The sequence below is a fragment of the Bemisia tabaci genome, chromosome 10 (genome assembly GCF_918797505.1).
Source record: "Bemisia tabaci chromosome 10, PGI_BMITA_v3".
Lineage (NCBI taxonomy): Eukaryota > Metazoa > Arthropoda > Insecta > Hemiptera > Aleyrodidae > Bemisia > Bemisia tabaci.
In genome coordinates this window covers 42,557,727-42,577,538 of record NC_092802.1, presented here as the reverse complement: position 1 = coordinate 42,577,538, position 19,812 = coordinate 42,557,727, and the positions used below count along the sequence as shown (strand labels likewise).

General features: G+C 37.0%; 1 protein-coding gene across 3 annotated transcripts; it reads right to left on the bottom strand.

Annotated features, from left to right (window-relative positions):
• On the bottom strand, positions 1 to 19,349 carry LOC109031901 (FK506-binding protein 59). 3 transcript variants are annotated; one of them, XM_019043729.2, is made up of 10 exons: positions 19,194 to 19,349; positions 16,963 to 17,178; positions 16,286 to 16,425; positions 15,529 to 15,649; positions 14,490 to 14,737; positions 13,970 to 14,120; positions 13,043 to 13,212; positions 6,576 to 6,764; positions 4,710 to 5,049; positions 1 to 1,116 (listed from the first exon to the last, which is right to left on the bottom strand). In XM_019043729.2, exons 2-9 carry the CDS (start codon positions 17,168 to 17,170, stop codon positions 4,732 to 4,734), a joined length of 1,545 nt encoding a protein of 514 aa, XP_018899274.2. In that variant the 5' UTR covers positions 17,171 to 17,178; positions 19,194 to 19,349; the 3' UTR covers positions 1 to 1,116; positions 4,710 to 4,731. The 3 variants fall into 3 exon arrangements, with proteins under 3 accessions (XP_018899274.2, XP_072161477.1, XP_072161478.1); XM_072305376.1 differs by lacking the exon at positions 19,194 to 19,349 and adding an exon at positions 18,901 to 18,928; XM_072305377.1 differs by lacking the exons at positions 4,710 to 5,049; positions 19,194 to 19,349 and adding an exon at positions 18,901 to 18,928.
• Between the last annotated feature and the right edge of the window lie 463 nt (positions 19,350 to 19,812).

Sequence of the window (19,812 nt, the reverse complement as noted above, 5' to 3'; positions counted from 1 at the left end):
TTACTGAACCATAGGAAAAATTGTATTCATGAAAGATGGATTATGAAACCAAAAAAAAACGAACAAAACAGCAAAAATCATACACTCACAATACAGATGATGAAAATGACGGCATTAAAATTAATATCACACTCGGAGAGGCTGTAAAGGGTAGATTGGAAATCGGCGGATAAATGAAGGGGTTCCACACGAGAGACGCAGCAAACCAAGTAAGTAGATTTATCGAGTAAAATACGCGAAAAGGGACTGCAAATCTCCTGCTTATCATAGAAACAACAGAAATTCAGTGTATAACTGCGGAAAAATTACATTGAGTTTACCGGAAATGGTGAAAATACACTATTACACACGATTTGCGTAGTGTGGTGTAATTCTTCGAGTCTGCAAGCGCTTTTTACAAGGTCTTCAACGACCAACTTCGCCAGGAAATTCTATTTGCATCTCTACCTCGGGAAGCATGATTACAGATAGCTACCTAGGAATGAACTGTTTATTAGTACCGGCAACAGGAAAAAGCGGGATACAGCCTACACAAATAGTAAGTTAAAAAGAGGACTGAAGAATTTTCTAATTTGCTCAATGCGATTTCCAAGCAATTTCACCAGAGACGAGTAGAGACTCTCGATTAATATCTTGGCAATTAACAGTGGAAGTTCTTAATTTCGGGACCCCAACATTCTACTGTTGACTTTCTACTGGGTGGATGTTGAACAACGTGTTGAGCATCCTGCAAAAAAACCGAAGTTTGGTAAACTATTTTAGCTCGTTGCATTACCTGAAGCTCATCGTTCAACTCGTGAGTAGGGTGACCATTGCTGCCTCATACTTAGCCATCCGTAAGTGTTGAATTCTCAAAAGTAAAAGTTTCTGCCTAGTGAGTTTCTCATCGTCTCTGGATTTCAATTGGGAGAAGTTGTCTCATGTTGCTGTGTCTCTCGGTGCGTGTTCGGTGGGCCCTATCGACTACATATTCTTGAAATCGCCGGCTCCGTCAAGCATCATAATGTTAGGGTTCTCCTTTTCGAAGTTGGTTGGCTCTCGCTCTCGTTCGTCCTTGCCCCATTCACCCAGCGTTTTCATCACGTCCGGCTGTTTCTTCCGCTCCTCGTCTTCTTTCTTGAAGGACAGAGATAAAAAGAGACATTTTAGATAAAATTAATAACACAAACGATTAGATGTGGAAAATCTCGCTCTTTTCAATGGATACTCCTCTGCATTTTCCCAATTTTTAGACATATTATCTTACTAGTATTATCTTACGTTTACCGAGTTTCTCCAGACTCTTAGACGATCCTTTTTGTGCTAGAAGTAAATCATTTCCCCTGATTTTTCCAATTTCTCTACGATTTTACTTTATTCCCTTGAATTCGTCTGGAATTCCCACATGTTTTCTAATTTGTCTTGCTTTTTCCAGATTTCCAGTCAGTCCTTTTCTTTGATATTTTCCTGATTTTTTCCTTAAATCTTTCATTTTTTTCCTGATTCTTGCCAGAGTCCATGACATTTCCTGGTTTCCCTGATAGTCTCTTGTTTTCTATGGTTATTCCAGGTTTTCCTCGAAATGCCCGAGTTTCTACTTCTGATTCCCTAGATTCTTCCACTATACTCTGAAAGCTCTGTTTTAAATGTATATAAATATTTTCCGGACTCCCTGGTAATCGCTTGTCAATTTCTTGTTCCCTAGTTTTCTTTGGTTTTCTCTCTTTTCTCAAAAATGTCCTTGATTTCATTGACATTTTCCTAAAGTCTTTACTTCCTTTAACTTTTGCTGTTTTTCCCAACGATAGTTTGCTTCCTTTGTTTAGACTCAAATATTTTCCTCAATTCATCTGGTTTTCTCCAATAATTCTTCTGTTTCTCCGACACTGTCAGATTTTCCATGATTTTCTCTGCATTTCCCTTAAAATCCTTTCTTCACACTTATTTTTCCCCTTTCCACCAAACATTCCCTCCCTTCCTAAACAATTATTAATTTTTCTGAATATTTCCCTTAATTCTTCCAAATGATTGAAAAGCAGGGAAGTAAAACGAAACGACTCCCTTGGATCAAGCGAAATCGACGATGGAACTACAAAACCACATATTTCATTTTGGAACATAATGTGTGCTCTGTTTTCAGTTTTATTTTCTTAAGCGACCCCTTTCTTAATTTCCATGAGAAATTCTAGGTAATTACTCTCTACCTTTTCCAGCATAGGTATTCGCACAAATTTCCCCCTGAATATTTTAGTTGATGATGGTACAAAAAAAGTTTCAGGCACAAATTTGGAAACACCAGATATGTCGATTTGTAGTTTCACCACTCATACTCACAAGAAAAAATGCAGAAAAGACGACTTACATGTCGGAAAGAATCGGGTCACATAACATAATTAGTATACCCCCCCCCCCCCCCCCCCAAAAAAAAACATCAAACTCTGATATACATGTATGCACCAAAAAAACGCGAAAGTCTCATGCTAGAAACAGGAGTAGAAGCAATCCTCGACAATTAACGACAAAAGGCACCCATGAAAATTTAAGTATGTGACTGTCAACTTGACGATGTAACGTGGTCAAATTTGGACAAATTTGGTCAGATTTGGGCCAAATTTTAATTAAATTTGTATCAAATTGTCATCAAACTTTATCAAAATGGCATCAAATTTCCATCAAATGGATGTATTCACACCCAAGTCAGCTACCTCTATTGCGACATGAGCCTTGTCATGATAGTCTCATAATCTTATGGGTTTCATAGCCCTCGGCACAATGAAGATAGTTTTTTCTGATTAAAATACGTCCAATTCAAAGGCAAATTTTCTTAAAAATTTGTGAAAATATTCGTCAATTATTCATCAATCGAGGATCAAATCTATGACAGATGTAGATAAAAGTTTTGTCAGGTTTGTGCATATTTTCGGTTTTTCCAAAGCGTTGAGTTTTTTGCGTCACGTTGGTGTCAAATAGTAAAATTTCCTCCAGATAGTTGTCATATTTCTCTTAGATTAGGGTCAAATTATCGCCGAATGTCAAAAACTTGCGAGAATTGCAGCAGAGCAAAAAATAGATTCTTAGAGTTAAGCAGAAGAATTAAGCGTCTTTGAGGGAAAAGCAATCTTTTAGGTGATTTTCTTCCAACAATACAAAAGTTAACATCAAAACAAAGGACTTATCATGATTCAAAAATGCAATATCAGAAACGCGAATAGAGGATGGAAGTTTGTTAACAGTTTGGGTAACCTAATGATTAAACAAACAAAATAAATGAATAAATATACTTGAAAGTTGGAGATTATTTTCAAAAATTACTAAAAAAGAACAAATAAATTTTGCCCACCGAGAAAAGTGGCGATGGTTACCCAAAAATTACCAATAAACGAAGAAATTCTATCCACTTCATATAAAAGGAAAACAAACCTTAAACTTGGCAAAAATACCTATAAAAGTATCAAGTATCAAAGATTTTGTTCAAGACTAGAGAAAAATTCAAGAAAACAGAAAATCTTTCTTCTTAGAGAGGACGCCGTTTTAGGCCACTCTAATTTTTGGCACTTTCAAATAAATTTTTCTCCCGTTTGCAGTCATCAAAAAAATTTAGGAAAAAAACTGTAAGCTTCGGTCACTTACTATTTTCGAATGACACAATAAAAAAAAAAAAAAATGACTTAACTGACTCATCTTAGCAACATTGCAATGCTAGTGGTTCCTTTTTGCAAAATGCAATCCATATAATATTCTCTAATGCATTTACTAGACTTTCTTGTGCTCAAGTTTCGCCATTGCGCCTGGGAAATCATACACACGTTTCTAGGCTTTGGGTGGTACTTGTCACGTTTTATTTATTTGAAAGACAGTCATGGGTTTACTTACAAGTTCTGTACAATTCATCGGAATAGTTCTTTGAAAATTTCGCACTTGAAAGTCAAAATTAGTTTTTCTAAAGGAAAGAAACCAAAAAGAAATCCAAACAAAGGACGACCTGTTAAAGTAAATTAAAGGAAACTCTACATAGCATGCTCATATACCTAATTTCTTTGCGATTTCAAGGGCTGGCAACGTTATACATTTGAGAAATGCATTTCTCAATAAATACACTATGTCGCGATGAAAATCGGTGATAGCTTGCTTCATCAGCACGACAGGTAATGCTGGAATTAACTGAATGTGTGAGAAAGACAATCAAAGTTTCAGTTAGTGTCGCATGCGACGGGTATTGAAAGAATTTCATTATAAAGCCTGGATGCAACTATTTGGGCTCAATGATACAGAGCGTTGAGATTTAAGAAACGGTTTCATTGATTTTCTCGTGGAATTTCCTTCGACAGGCACCCTTACACTCGGAAATAAGTTTTGTGAGAATAGGTCAGAAAATTCTCCAATTTTTTAACCAAAATTCTCGGGTTTATGAAAGAAAATTTTCAAGGTTTTCAAAAGACAATTGCTGAATTTTTGAAGGAAAACTGCTAGATGTTCCGAAGAAATTTCCCAATTTTTACGCAAATGGAAAAATGCAGAATTATTGAAGGTACATTACAGAATTTTTGGAAGAAAATACCTTGATTCTTTTGGGAAAACTCCCTAGTAACTGAGGAAGAGTTCTCTGATTCGGAAGTTTTGTGAAAAAAGCAAAAATTTTTCAAACTTCCTCTCATTTCAAAACTCCACACGCAAATTCTGTCACAGCAAACTTCCACACAGCATGCTTAGCAAATTTGATGGGTGCTTACGAGATCAGTCGTTAGCACTCTTCTACTCGGTTAACGTTCGTTCTGCGTTCCCGTTGTCAGTTATTTTATCGTCATCCACTGTTATGTTTCCTTGTGTGTTCTTGCAGTCGTTATTTTCGTTCATCCCTGTTTTTTCCTTTTCACTTTCTGTCTTCTCCCTCTCGAGCTGTTCCTGGCGTTCTTTCTCACGACGAGCTCTGACTTCTGCAGCTTTTTTAGCAATGATCTCTCGCTGTTTCCTCTTCTCTTTCTTTTGCTCTTCATCATCTTCTGGGTCCGATTCGTACTTCTCGACATTAACATTCTTCCCGTCCCACCAACCAAACCGCCAATCTTTTTCCTGACAAACCGGGAAGCGTCGCGAGAAAAAAGAAGAGAATAAACCACTTACATCAAATCATGGTGTCCGAGGTGTTTACTAATTTGACTAGCAAAAAATCGGTGCTTTCACGGCACTTTCTCAAAAAATTCAAAACCTCATCAGCAGTAAGATTCCGTACTTTTGCAATACTTCACGCCACAAAATTAAAAAAATTTTGAGAATTCGAACTCAGCCACAAATTCCAGATAAAATGACATAGGCAGGAAATTCGACTCTCATTGGTGGCCTGAAGATGCAGTGGTTGAACGATCGCAATCTAACGGGCAAATACGGCACTGAAATTCAATGCACAAGGAGTTGCAAACCTTCCAGGCAGTTTTAAAAATCTAGCAAAGCATGAACCTAAAAATTCTGGACCTTTTGGCAGCCTCTGTCGTGAAGTAATTTTTGCGGATTGCTTTCAAAACATCAGTACTCTTTCGGAACTTTCCAGATTAACTGGACTAGTAGACACCCTGTACCTAGATTTTCCTTTAATCAATTCCCCACCCTATTTTTCCGATTTCTAAAGATGAATTCTCTGATATCCAGAGGAAAAATCCTTGGATTTGAGGGGGGAGATTCTATTTAGCTGGAGAAAAATTCGTTTAATCCAGGGTAAAATTCCGTGTTATTCAGGGAAAAGTCCATAATCAAAACCTGCAGTTTCCTTCTATGATCCATCACATTTCTATTATCCATCAGATTCAAATTCCAGATAAAATGACATAGGCAGGAAATTCGACTCTCATTGGTGGCCTGAAGATGCAGTGGTTAAACAATCGCAATCTAACGGGCAAATACGGCACTAAAAATCAATGTGCAAGGGGTTGCAAACCTTCCAGGCAGTTATAAAAATCTAACAAGGAATGAACCTAAAAATTCTGGACCAAACTGCATTTTCCTGCAAAGTTTAGAGTAGAAAAAACAACTTTTATCAAAATTCATCGAATTTCTTGAATGTGACACTAGGAAGACCACCAAATGTTTAAAATACCTATTATAGTATCATAACAAAGAAATGAAGAATTCCTAGTCTATAGAACCATGTCTCTGCAAAATTCCCTGATTTTCCCCTGATAACTTCTGTACTGGGACGAATCTAGGTACTTTCCACTTTTCCTAAGACACCATGCTTTGATATCAATGAATTGATTAGAAATAAAATAATAGTGTAAGTAATGAATAATAATAGCATTTAAATAAATTAATTACCTATGATTCATTAGAAAATTTGGAATGATTTTCAGTCTTCGATTTTCATAGTTGAGAACAGCACAATTTTGATGGTGACTAGCAGGACCACAGTTGTACCTCATTTTGACATTTCTCAAAATATCATCGTACAAAAAATGTTCCTTTTTCCCAGCAACAGCCAGCTGTTGCTTGTTACAACGTACTTCAAGTGACTTCTTACCAAAAGCAACATTCTAAGTTTAATCCCCCCTCGAAAATGTTACAATAAGATACAGCTTTATTTAGTTCTGTGACGTAAAAGAGCTCACCTCTTGGTCTTTCTTGGCGAACTTTGCGAACATGTTCCAGTAAACTTGCTTCTCCTTCTCTTTTTGTTCTTTAATTTTCTTGTTGCACTGCGCAAGGGCGCTAGCGGCCGCTTTGTTCGAACTGTCAACTTTCAGGACAGCTTCAAAACTTTCCTTTGCCGCATCTGCATCCGACAAACCTAGATACGCCTGGAAAAGAGATGACCTTTTGCTATTAAAAGAGATACTTGTGTTCCTTGTTAATTTGCTCCAATATCCTTGGAGATGCCTTACAAATTTGGCTGATTTCCTTTTCGAATTTTATTTCCAGTTTCCCTGAAGTCCTTTATTTACTTCTCTTTGATACCTCTAACTGGTTTTCCTTCTCTTCTCTCAGTTTCCTCCGACTTCAAAATTATACCTAATTCAATTCAATTTTCTTCCATTTTTCATCATATTCCCTGAGTTAACTAACATTTCTCAGCACATTTCTCAGTTACTGAAAATGTGCCTTTGCCTTTCCTAATATTCACAATTTATTCTGAGTTCTTGATTTACCCATATTTTTCAGTGCCCCTTCTCAGAATTTCTTCTCACTCAATTATTTCTGAAATTCATCAGAATCTTTCTTTTTTCCCTGTTTTATCCGCTTTTTCTTCGTTTAACCTAATTTTCTCTGATTTTACCCAGATTGAAAATGCCTTTGTCATGTTTTCCTTTTTTTTTTCTTCTTCTTTTTTCTTTTTTCTTAATTGTATCCAGTTCTCATAGACTTTCTCTCATTTGCCCTGTATTTTTAACTTTTTTTTGTGATTTTACAAACTTTTCTCTGACTATTCCTGCTGCTTATATAAAATTTATAAATTCTAGAAACCTTTTCAACAAGAATCACACCACACATATAAGATAAAAGAACCACAGTACCCCTTATAAATAGCATAAACAACATAAATCTATAAAAATAAGAATTAATAATAAATACAAGAAAAATTCTTGAAAAAATAAGACATAAAATGAAAAGTAAAATTAAAATCAGTGGATTAACATTATAAAAACAACTAAAAAAGTCAATAACTTCAATCAGTTAACTGATAATACTAACTTTCTCAGAATCATTCTAGTTCTTCCAGCTTTTTGTCAAATATTCCCTGGTTTTCTTAGATTGTCAGTTATCCCAAATTTTCCCCATTATGAGCGTTCACAACGTTAGTAGTGTACGCTCTTTCCTGTTGTTTTCCATCGGTCGTGTCAATATTATACCATTGATAAGGCCCGCGCTGCCCCATGGGTATCATCGCCATTTTTCGCGGCAGTAAGCAATACCTTATTTCTTAATGTTTTTTAGTTACCATTGCCACCTTTTTTCTCCTATCTTGTCCACTTTATGTAATCCTGGTAGGCATGTCTTTGGTAAATTTTTATTCTTACGTCTTGAAACTCAGCAAAGTATATATAATTTCATTGCTGCTTCAAAGTTCCTTCAAATACGTGTCGTCGTTTTGCTGAAAAATCTTTAGGTGCAAAGTACCCATTCACTACATAAAATGACCCCTATACTTTACTTTATGATGACGTAATGGAAGAGAGACCGCCATTATCTCACTTCAAATTGTATTAATGAAAATACAAAAGTAATGACCATTGTACAGGGTGGAAATTGTTCTGGAGGACCCATTAAGACTATTAAAGCCAAAATTAGAACTTCATTAGACGATTGATTGATGTAATTCATGAAAATCCATATACTGTAACCAGCCAAGGTCACCCTATACGCTACTATGCATGGGGAGAATTCAGCCAAACACTGAACTGCTGCGAGAAAATAAGCCTCGCCCTCAAGCAACCAGCGGCACCGTCTGCTTGGCTCACATGTGGCAATTTCTGGCATTCCTTCACTGGGCCCAGTTGACGTAATGGTTAACGCCCCCAGCATTGATGTGCATAATGGCGAGTTTGTATCCCACCGCATCATCATAATTTTTTTTTTTTTTTTTTTTTTTTTTTTTTTTTTTTTTTTTTTTTTTTTTGTGATTGTATTTTACCTTTCACAACAATCACCAATGAAATAATAATTGACTATTTAAGTCTCAATATATATTTCTTTGATTGCCTGAACTAATTGTTTTATCAATCAGTGAGATAATACGAGGGTCATCCAAAAAGTAAGGTTCCCTACCTTGTATCTTCCGAACGAAAAGAGATAAATCAAATCGGTAAAAACGTACATATTAGGCATACTCTAAGCTTTAAAACAAGTTCAAGTTTTTGAAAATCGGTTCAGAACTTCGCGAGGAAACTCAATTTTACTGAGACGACCTCCCGTCGTCGCGTGCCCACCTCCGAGGTCAGGATGCGCGGACAGTCCCTTACTTCAGACTCGGCTTATCGCCTCTAAACATCAAATCGAAAAGGAATTTAAAAGATTTTATCAAGTAGGCCTCACCTTACTTTTTGAGATAGTCTCCGCATCTTTTTTTGACATTTCTGGTATCATTACAGCAGCTCTTTCATGCCTTCCGCGTAAAAGGTCTCGTCTTGGCTCCAAAACCAGTCATTGCCAGCGATCTGCACTTCCAAATTAGTTGCTTGCCGTGGTAAAATTTTTCCCCAATCCTCCGTACTCTCTTAATTTAGCCTCAGGTGACTTTCGTCTATTCCTGAGATGAAGAACTCCCACTGTGGAAAGCGATTTCCAACCGATTTAGAGGTGCAGATCGCTGGCAATGACTGGTTTAGGAGCCAAGACGAGACCTTTTACGCGGAAGGCATGAAAGAGCTGCTGTAATGATACCAGAATTGTCAAAAAAAGATGCGGAGACTATCTCAAAAAGTAAGGTGAGGCCTACTTGATAAAATCTTTTAAATTCCTTTTCGATTTGATGTTTAGAGGCGATAAGCCGAGTCTGAAGTAAGGGACTGTCCGCGCATCCTAACCTCGGAGGTGGGCACGCGACGACGGGAGGTCGTCTCAGTAAAATTGAGTTTCCTTGCGAAGTTCTCAACCGATTTTCAAAAACTTGAACTTGTTTTAAAGCTTAGAGTATGCCTAATATGTACGTTTTTACCGATTTGATTTATCTCTTTTCGTTCGGAAGATACAAGGTAGGGAACCTTACTTTTTGGATGACCCTCGTAAACTATGGTGTGGAACTAGGGTGTGGTGTGCTGTACGTTTGGAGAGCAATCCCTTCATTCGATTCAGATAACAACTTTTTGTGAACTATACAATCAGGCAGATTTCCAACATCGCACGGTGGATTGAGTCAATGGGAAAGGTCGGTCATGGAGCGTTGCGCTTCTAATTTTACAAGGATAACGTGTATTCCTGGTCATTTGATCGATTACATACCAAAAATCTCATGTAATTTTTTGCATAAAATTCATTTTTGATGTTATTTTTGGTGAACAACGAACCTGAAGACCCGTTTTTGTGCATTTTGTCAAAAAAACTATACATGTGCAAAGTTTAGGCGTCTGTGTTTTACTTAGTAGGACGGAGTTTTTAATTTTTCATGATGAAAGAGGATATTTTATGAATGAAATTATGAAAACTTACAAATTAGTGTCACAAATACACAAAAATACCTACCCAGATATGAGCTGCTGCATTAGATACATCATTCCCTTCACAGCAAAGTTAATTTCGAAGCTTTGTCATAAGATATCATTCTTATGCATAAGGATTGGTGAAAAAACAAATAAAATACAATTATGAATTCTTTGAAAATACTCAAGATCACTTTTACTTTAAATTCATATTTACATTTAGAGGACGGCTCAGGGACTTAGAGTAGGAAAAACACTAGATGGCTCAAAAAAAAGAAAACATGTAACATGACAGTCATCTGCTTTTCCTTATTCTCCTTCTTCTTCATATTCAGTTCCCTATCACTCTCATCCTCACCTTCCACTCTCAAACCGCATCATACTTAAAAAACAAGCAACCCAAAAAACTGCAAAAATTCCAAAATTTGCCGGACTTGTAACATAAAAACGTACTCGCAGTGTAATTAGTTTCGCACTAACTGCACTTCGTTTAGATCGAAAAAGGTGAGAAATTGAAAAAGTATGTACGTATTTGAGAGAAGCATCAGTTATCAGAGTTCACCGGTGACCGGAGGCCAACAGATGAAATGGCATCATAGTCAGGGGCCAGGCAAGTAGAGGGGGGGGGGCGCTTTTCCTATTAAGAGTTTCCTCAAGCTATCTACGCATACGTCCCAAAAAAACTTTCTAAGGGATATAGAGGGATGTTCGAGTGAAAATATGCTCAATTTTTTTTTTAGTTCTCCTATAGATACTAGCCGTTCTGGGCGCGCTTCGCGCGCCCGTCACGCCTAGCCGGGGGCTACGCCCCTGGACCCCCGGTCACTCGCTACGCGAGTGACATTCGGCTCGCTTTGCGAGCCGATTTTGTAGTAGTTGCAAATTTTTTATCACTATATATTGAAGATTTCATAGAAAACATTATGAAATTTTCACTCCACAATTAACTTGTAGAATAATAATGGCAGGGCAAGAAATAGACTATATCTTAAAATGGAAGATTCCCACTTAGTAAAAACAGCCAACACCACGCGAAGGTGAGGAACCATCGTTAGCCACTTTTTTTTTTTTTCTTTACTTTTCTGAAAAAAATTTACTGAAATTTTAGTTGCGTCCCCTAAAAGGAAACACGGAGAAAAAAATTTGTGCATGTAACCCGAAGCTGAGATCATATGGATCTCTGAAGTTTTCGGATCACGCATCCGAAAAGTTAAGGTCCATCTGCCGAAGTTCGGGTCAGACAATTGAAGTAGTTCGGTATATACCGAAGGTTTCAGGTCACACATCTGAAGTACTCGGTGCATACCGAAGTGCTTCAGATTTCTGACTCAGAGATTTAGGAAAAACACAGTAGAGAACCAAGGAAATCACAGTAGAACAGAGAAAAAAATACAGTCGAATAAATAAAGAAAACTATTATCGAAGAAATTCTAATTATTAGAAAGTAATTAGCTGGCGTAATCAATGCGTAGCTGTATAGGAGCATGAGCGAGATTTATCATCAACTGACCGCTGGCCGCTAGGTACCTGGGTGGGCGAGCGACAGTACGTAAGCGGTGGCATATGGTTTGATTGACAGAGGAGTGGGGAACGGTCAGACGTAGGGGAAAGGTTCAGGCTGAACCGTTCAGCACAGCGCAGCGTCAGTCACCGGGTGGGGAAGAGAGTCCGGGAGGGGACACTTCCCCTCGAGTGAAATAGAAAAAGGCAGAATCCTTCGAAGTTTATATTAATGATGTAGTTCAGGAAAAAATGAAAATACGAAAAACGGGCCAAAGAGCACGTTTTGATGGTGAAACTTGTTTTTCAGTTTCCGATGAACAGGAATCATACCTACCTGGGTCATTTAGCAGTTATGAAAGTTCACTGATTGCTTGATTTTCGAGATAGAGCTCCGACTGCACAGAAAAAGTGACGTTACGGCCAAAAAGGCGCAAAGTGGCACCCAAATATTGCGGAATGTTACTCTCAGGACTCCTACAAACATGCTTAAACAAAGTTTTCTGGTGGATGGTGGCGGATGGGTAGTTAAAAGCATACCTAAACTTTTTTTTTTTTCGCGTTTTGATATAAGCACATTAAAGCAAACATAATCATTAAAAAAATGGGCCGAATACAAAAAATTACTAGTGCAATGTGTTTTCCAGACTCTAAAGAATTAGAATCAATCAATGAAACTAGCATTAATTTAAACAGAAGCAAGTTAAATGGAATAGAAAGACTTGGACGATTTTTTGCTAAAATGAAAAGTTACACAGAGCCCCCTCTTGGATGCCTTCTGTCACAAAAATGAACATGTTTCGTTCTAAATTAGTGTCAGATCCTCAAAATATAACTCTTAAGGAACACCTTTGTCCCTTTATAAATGCGATTTGCCCAAATCGCCCATGACCGACCTGTACCATTGACTCGATCCACCATGCGTCGTTTCTAAGCAGGCCTTGGAAGATAGAATAACTAATTCTCACCGGGTAGTGAAGAAGTTCATAATCACTAGACCACCAAAATGATTATATAAACACGCAAATTTTTTAGGCAGATTGTGACGTTAGGAGTGCATTTCAGACTTTGCCAATGCGCTCATCGTGACTTTCGAGACATTTTTTACAGGAAACAACTCTTGTTCTTGCTTTAGCAAAAGTTTGCAACAAGCTCATTGCATTTATTGTGATTTTTATGAAGAAAGTACGAAGCTAAAAAAAAAAAATACATTCACAAGTGGGTCCGGTGAATGCTTTCCAACGTTCACACATTGGAATCAACCTCTTGTTTTCTGATTCAACGGACTCACTTTTGGCTTTTTACCCTTGTATTAAATTTGTTCTTCTCTCCTAGCTTGTCTTCACTACCTATGGTGCTTGAACCTAGTGTTCATGGTTCCGTTTGATTTAATAATAATCTGTGAAAAGTTTTTTCAGCATAAATGCATCCAAATAACGTACCTGTCCCCTTCGATAGAGAGCCTTGATGTTGTTGGGATCCACATCCAAAACTTCTTTACAAGCTGCCTGAGCCTCTGTGTATTTTTCCTGCTTCAGCAAACACAGGGCGCAGTTCAAACGAGCAGCAATAAGCAGCGATTTCCTCTCTTTTTCTAGTTCTTCACTGAAACCTATCAAAATTATCAGAATTTTATATCGTTGAATATTCTATACATGTCTATTTGGGACACCATGAGCATTTAAGTTTCAGCAAATAAATATAAAACCATTAGTGATTAAATAAATTGAGGTCATGATTGTTGTTAAAAGTTCACAGTTAGCTAATAAACTTTTCAACGAGTTTGTATCTAGCTTTGATCAAATCTCGGCCAAAATTCCAGCATATTCATGTCTAATTTTTATCCAAATAATATCTACTCATCGTCCAATGAAAGCCAACTTTTCATGCAGTTCATATTAAATTCTTGTTAGTACATATTCAACGAAAAACATACATTTTTAGTCAAATTATCCAAAATGAAAAATAAATTAAGCTATGAGAATTCAACAATGAAATAATTGATTGAAAAAAAGAAACGCTCGGAAATTAATTCTTGGTTAGTTTTTGATTTCCTCTAAGTACTCAAATTTGCATTAAATTTTTCACCAATCTTTCATCAAATGTATGCCAAATTATAATGGAATTTGAGTCTAATTTTTACCAAATTTGAGTCAAATTTTCATCAAGCTTAAGTCTTTACTCAAATTCAAGTTGTATTTCAGTGATTCTGGGTCAAATATTGATTGCAATTGTGACAAATTTTGAAATAATTTTTGTGAGAAAAGAATGTCGAAAATATATAATATAAAGACAACAGAAAATCTGTTAAAGCAAGTTTTATCATTACAATTATAAATTTTTTTACGAACGGGACTTTCTTCACTCACCGTATCCGGAGTCGATGTATGTAATCATATTTTTGTACATGTTGAGAGCTAAATTGTATTTCTGGGCATTGATGTACTTGAGTCCTTTTTCCTTAAACATTTTAGCGTGCTTGATTTTCTCTGCATCATCCATGGACCAACTCTTCTTTAACTAGGAGAAAAGAAAGTTGGGATACGAAACTTAGGAAGTGATATTTAAAAAAATAAATTCCATCTTTTCTAGGTCTTTGTCCCTAAAATTCGGCAAATTGAGGTCTCATGGACTGTTGAAAGGGAATGCAGAAAAAGTGATGGTTGAATAATTACAAAAATGTTTGAAAACAAAATGTTTCATGGTATAAAAAAATAATTAAGTATATAAAATAAACCAAAAGAGGAGGTAAACATCCATCTTAATTCATCTACCTTGGAGGCTCAACCGAAGGGTCAAAAGTGTAATTTTCTCCTTTGAGAGAGTCCCTAGATGCCTCCTTGAGGGCTGGTCGTAAACAACGTCGTATCAAAAAATGGCGTGACTCACCTCTGTAAAACTATTCAATGTAACAACATAGACTAGATCAACGTTAGGTGGGACATTAAGCTGTTTGTTTCCTTCTGATCCAAATCCATACCTCGCTTTGATCTCAAGCCGCGACTTTTCCTTGACTTTGAACTTCTGCAACGCTTTCTCTAATCCTTTAGGGATATTAAACTCTGAGCCCTCACCGAGAGGGAATGAAACATCTCTGTCATCGAAGACTGTTCCGTTGTACTCTCCCGTTACGTGCACTAAAACGATCAAAATAAATTAGTAGTAGATGAAAATTTTCCTCACGGAGATTGACACTCCAAATTAAAGCGCAAAAAACACTTTTTCCTTGGTAAAAAAAATAAGAAACACACAATAGTAGAAGAACAAAGTTTGAAAACACCGAGAATTCATGCTTAGTATCACAACTTATTATACTGGCAGAAACTTAAAAAAAGCTATCTTCGTCGCATCATGAATTTTTTCGCACTCTATGAATCGGTCTAGACTTTGGCTGGATCTGCCATACTTCCAAGAGAAAACTGTACTGCCAGTACTTCATTGGAACTTTTAGAAAACCATGAGAGAAAACATCGACTTGATGACAGAGTACAATTGAATCAGTGAGAACGAAAACACACCAACTTGGTGACTCAAAATAATCAATTTTCATTAAAGACAGTCAACTTTCATACACGTCATTGAACTTGGCGCATATGTTCCAACTTGGACCTTTCAAGTGTCCATCAGTACATGTCTCTTGGCACCAAAAATCTTTTTCTCGGACTAACTTCTTCACCCATTGAACAGTTTTGTTTGTGTTTTGATTATTTTTATTTTCTCCAGTTAGTGTGTTTTCGTTCTCACTGATTCAATTGACAGTCATCAATATTTATTTTTTCAAATCCTGGGCTGTCCTTCGTTATTGTAATACAGCGTCTCTTGTCAAAAAAAAATTCTGAAAATAACATTTTACTTCTATTACTCCTTCAAACATATTAAAATAAGATTCTTGAGGCTCAAGCAAAAATCAAGGTACTGCGTTTCTTACCATCAACAGTGCTTCCAGAGGATGGAGTGGAGATCTCTACACCGGGTGTAAGTATTTGTCGTAGAATTCCTTTGTCCTGTTTACTCGACAGGTCTTCTAACTCCCAGTCTAACATTTCAATCTGAAGGTCAAGAAATTGAAGTAGAATAAGATTAAGAGGAAAAATGATTTCTATCAAGACTATACAAAATTTCTACTCCAGTTTTCATTCTTAGAAAGAAAACAACCCAACTTAGTACCTGGAAATGTATGAAATTTACTTTCAAATTCAATTCTAAAACGTCAAAAACGACATGCATCTGATAAAGAGGTACCTACTTATTAGATGTATTCAACTAGAATGAGCGCGCTTACGATTCCGTTCCCTGATTTTTTCTTTATTTTTTAAAGAACTAAACCACTTGACATCTTTTAACCTCCCATGAATTTACCCTAGATTACGAAGATGTATTCACGAAATTTGAAGTTTCAATGTGACTTGGATTTCTGTTAAAGAAAAATGAAACATTCGAGAAAATTAGACAACCTCACATGCAGTTGGGCTGTTTCGATTAACTCAGTTAAAATGATTCCTCCCACACAAAAAGCAAGAGTGAAACCGGTGTGGGTTGAGTACTGAACATTTATTTAGCAATAATGGCATCGGCCAAAATTTTCGCCATTTAATTTGCAAAAAAGGAATAGGTAAAAAGCATGTTGTACAAATGGCAAGATAGTTTTAGAGAGGGGAATGTGAAACTACAAAATGTTTACTCACTTCGAAAATTAAAGTGGAATTGGCAGGTATTGAGCCAGTCTCTCGACTTCCGTAAGCGTACTCTGGGAGACATGTTAATTTGCAGATTTCTCCTTTTTTCATGGTGGCCACACCTATGTCCCACGCTTTAATGACAGAACCTAGTAAAACAACAGATTTTGAATTTAAAAAAAAAAAACAGGGCAGAAATGTGAAGAGAATCATTAGAAAAGATACTGACATTGGGAACGAGTGTAGGGATAGGGCTGATTTTCTAAGATCCAGGAATTACCTTGAAAACAGATGTTTCTACAGCAAATACTAATGACAAACTTGTTTGCAAAAACTGCTTTTTTGACTAAGAAAAGATGCTTGAAGTTGAAGCAATGAGACAAATGTCTCACTGGCCAGAAACATATAGATGTCATGTGAGATGACCATAGTTTCGCTCACTTTGAATCCAATGCGACAAGGCCACTGTACCATTCAAATCTTGATCAGAAGATTTCATTTCTTAAAAAAGAAACAGAAATAATCACTTCAAACAATGATAATACTGCGAGTGCAGTCAAAATACTCAATCAGGCCTAGACAAAAAATCTGCAACGTTGCAATGGAGATGGGTAGTTTTGCTCTTTGGCAATCGATAAGACATGTCAAGTTGATGGAGGAAAATGAAATAAATTAAAATTACATACCTTGTCCAAGACTGAAGCTGAAAGGGCCTCTGTCCCTGCTAGAGTCGAACTTAGTCCCATCGACCAGCGTTCCCGTGTAGTGGACATTGACTGTGGATCCATTCGATGGAGTGAGATCACCGGCGCCAGGCTTGATGATTTCTTTCAGGACTCCACCATCTTGCGCTGGTGATATGTCAATGGCGCCACACCCTACTTCACCGGGCATTTTGGATCCTACGGCAATGGGTAAATGGAGTCAGAGAATCACAATGGTTTTCAAGCACAATGGAATCAGAAACTCTTGTGAAAGATGTTGAGCTTCTTAAAAACTACCAAGATTCTATCGAAACTCCTAGCCCAATTTTTTCAAAGTCTACCACTCTGAAGTCCACCAAAAAACAACGAAAGTACTGTACAGTTTGTTTGTTGTTTCTATGACGAATGGTTCTATTCTGAACAGGCATCAACACTAATTGATGACTCAACTGACTCAGTGAAATTGGCCCCGACCGGGAGAGAGTCCAGAAATGTTCCATGATATTTTGTCAGTGATACTGCACATGCTCTACAAAAACAATTCTGTAATTTGATAAATTTCCTACCCTTTACAGAGCAGGTTTTCCTCTTTCCATCAATAAAGCATAACGCTGAAACTTCAGAACGCTTGATATGATCAGTTGCATATTCAAGAAGTTGAGAGTTGCGGAGACTAGTGCAATTTCACGATAGTTGGAAAATTTTATTGATCCAGTTTCTTCAGGACAATATCCAAATATTTGCTGCGCAGGTGCAACTAATTGTTGTTTAACCCTTCGGTGGGCGCACCGCAGCATCTGGACCGCAATTTAAAATATTTGCTCTACATGGGTTGAAGAGCTGCAAGGATTAGGTCAGGGCTTCCAGTATACCTCAATGATGCTCTGAGGGACCTGAATCGCACAATTTGAGAATTTCCTCATCCCTGGAATTTCTGAACGAGAGGCTCAAATCGGAGGTCATCAGTAAGTATGTGCGGCCTGATTGCCACGCAGCGCCCAGTCATGTTGTCGATATCAATCGGTCACTTTGTAAGGTTTCTCCTGTGCATCCTTAATAATTACACATGGATCACTAGTCTACCGGTGCTGAGAGTGTTTCATTACATTTTACAGGGTTGCAACGTCTCTTCCATACAATTATTTGAATAATACAGATATACTTGAGCGCACCTTGTTCATTTCTGCAATAATTTCAGCAAAATCAATTTGATTCCATTTTCAGTCAGCACAAAATGCAAGAAAAACTTTTACCGAACTAAAAATCAGATCTTTTAAGTGTGTTACAGCTGTCTGACCGAAGGCGAGTCAGCAGATGGAAAGAAGTGTGATTTCTTTGCACAGCCTTTTCGTCCAACATCAATTTCAGTATGACCAGTTACATTTTGTGTTTTCAAACAAAACTCTATAAAATCAACTGAATTTTTAAAAATTAGTTCTGTTTGAACATTTGTAATTAAAAATGAACGCCTTTTTTGCAAAATTCTCTAATATATTCACAAATATTTTCTCTTCAGGAATTAGAAGGTTTAGCCGTGATTAAATTGATTTAAAGTAAAATTAAAAAAGAGAAAGTCGTGTAAAAATAGTTTACAATATACGATAGAGTACATTGATTGAATGAAATTTGTTAGTATTGCCGAAAAAGCGGAGTGATGCGTTGCGGTCCAAATGCTGCAGCACGCCCAGTTGTATGACTCTAGGATGTGACTCACCGAAGGGTTAACAAACACCGTCAAACAATGTTATGGTCGCAGAGAAAGAGTTATTTGAACACAGACAAAGATTCAAAAGATTGCAGCTATTATTTTCAAAGTTGCACAAATGAGAGCACAGAATGTTACATCAACTGAAATGAAGGACATTCATAAGAAAGAGGATGAAATGGTGACTTTGGATGGGATGCACTTAGGATACGTACTGGCTGACCGCATGACTTGGAGAAATCTTTGCCACTGAAGTTAAAGGAATAAGTATTTGGGTTATAAACCGTTATTTAAGACTGATATATCTTAAAATAACTGTTAATAGAGAGTTATTGTTAAGCATATGCTTACTAACTGATAGATGATAGATGTGATAGAGTTGAATTTTAAGAAATCATGCTGACAGTGTCCTGAAATTTCTAGAAACATGGGAGTTTCTGGCCATGGTATTCTGACTGTTAAGTACACCTTTAAAATCTATCCCACCTGCGAATAAATTAATACTTACGCTTCAGAAATACACTGTAGGAGAAAAAACTACCAGAAATTCGTTGCTGACAGAAATAACGGAAAACTCGAGAGTAAAAGTGATCGAAAAAGTGTGATTAGCACGACAAAAAGTGATAACAAACAAATATCGCGACGATTGATGAATGTTGACGTTTCGCACAAATTACCGTTGAACGATGATTACCGGAACAAGCGGGAAATTTGTATTTACGCTCATTCGTAGAAGTGGTAGAAGTTGCGTTCATCGTTGGTGGGAGGGGATGGGGGCAAAGCCGGGAATTAAAATTTCACAATAGTTTAAATTTCATATTCCTTCATCTGCCAAGCGATTCATTATTTTTAATGCACAGAACGTTTTCATTTGGTCGTTCGTTCATTATGTATTACTTGATTTATTTTTCTCCTCATTATAAGTACCTACTTACGTAATTTTATCTTTTCTATTTCTTCTTTTTCGTCTTCTTCGTTTTTGTCATCTGGTGACTAGAATCTGAAAACCCCGGGTGTTACGCAACCGTCTTACCGAGCGGAACTCTCACCTATCAATGTGTGGATCAATGCTGCCCTACTAAGGAAAAACGCCTAATGAGTTGTCGGATGTTGCTAAACATGCCTCC

Coding starts and splice junctions, on each gene's coding strand:
- LOC109031901 (XM_072305376.1), bottom strand. Junction 15,650..16,285: donor ATTCCACTTTAATTTTCGAA/GTGAGTAAACAT, acceptor CTTGACCTTCAG/ATTGAAATGTTAGACTGGGA. Junction 6,765..13,042: donor CTCTCTATCGAAGGGGACAG/GTACGTTATTTG, acceptor TCTCTTTTCCAG/GCGTATCTAGGTTTGTCGGA.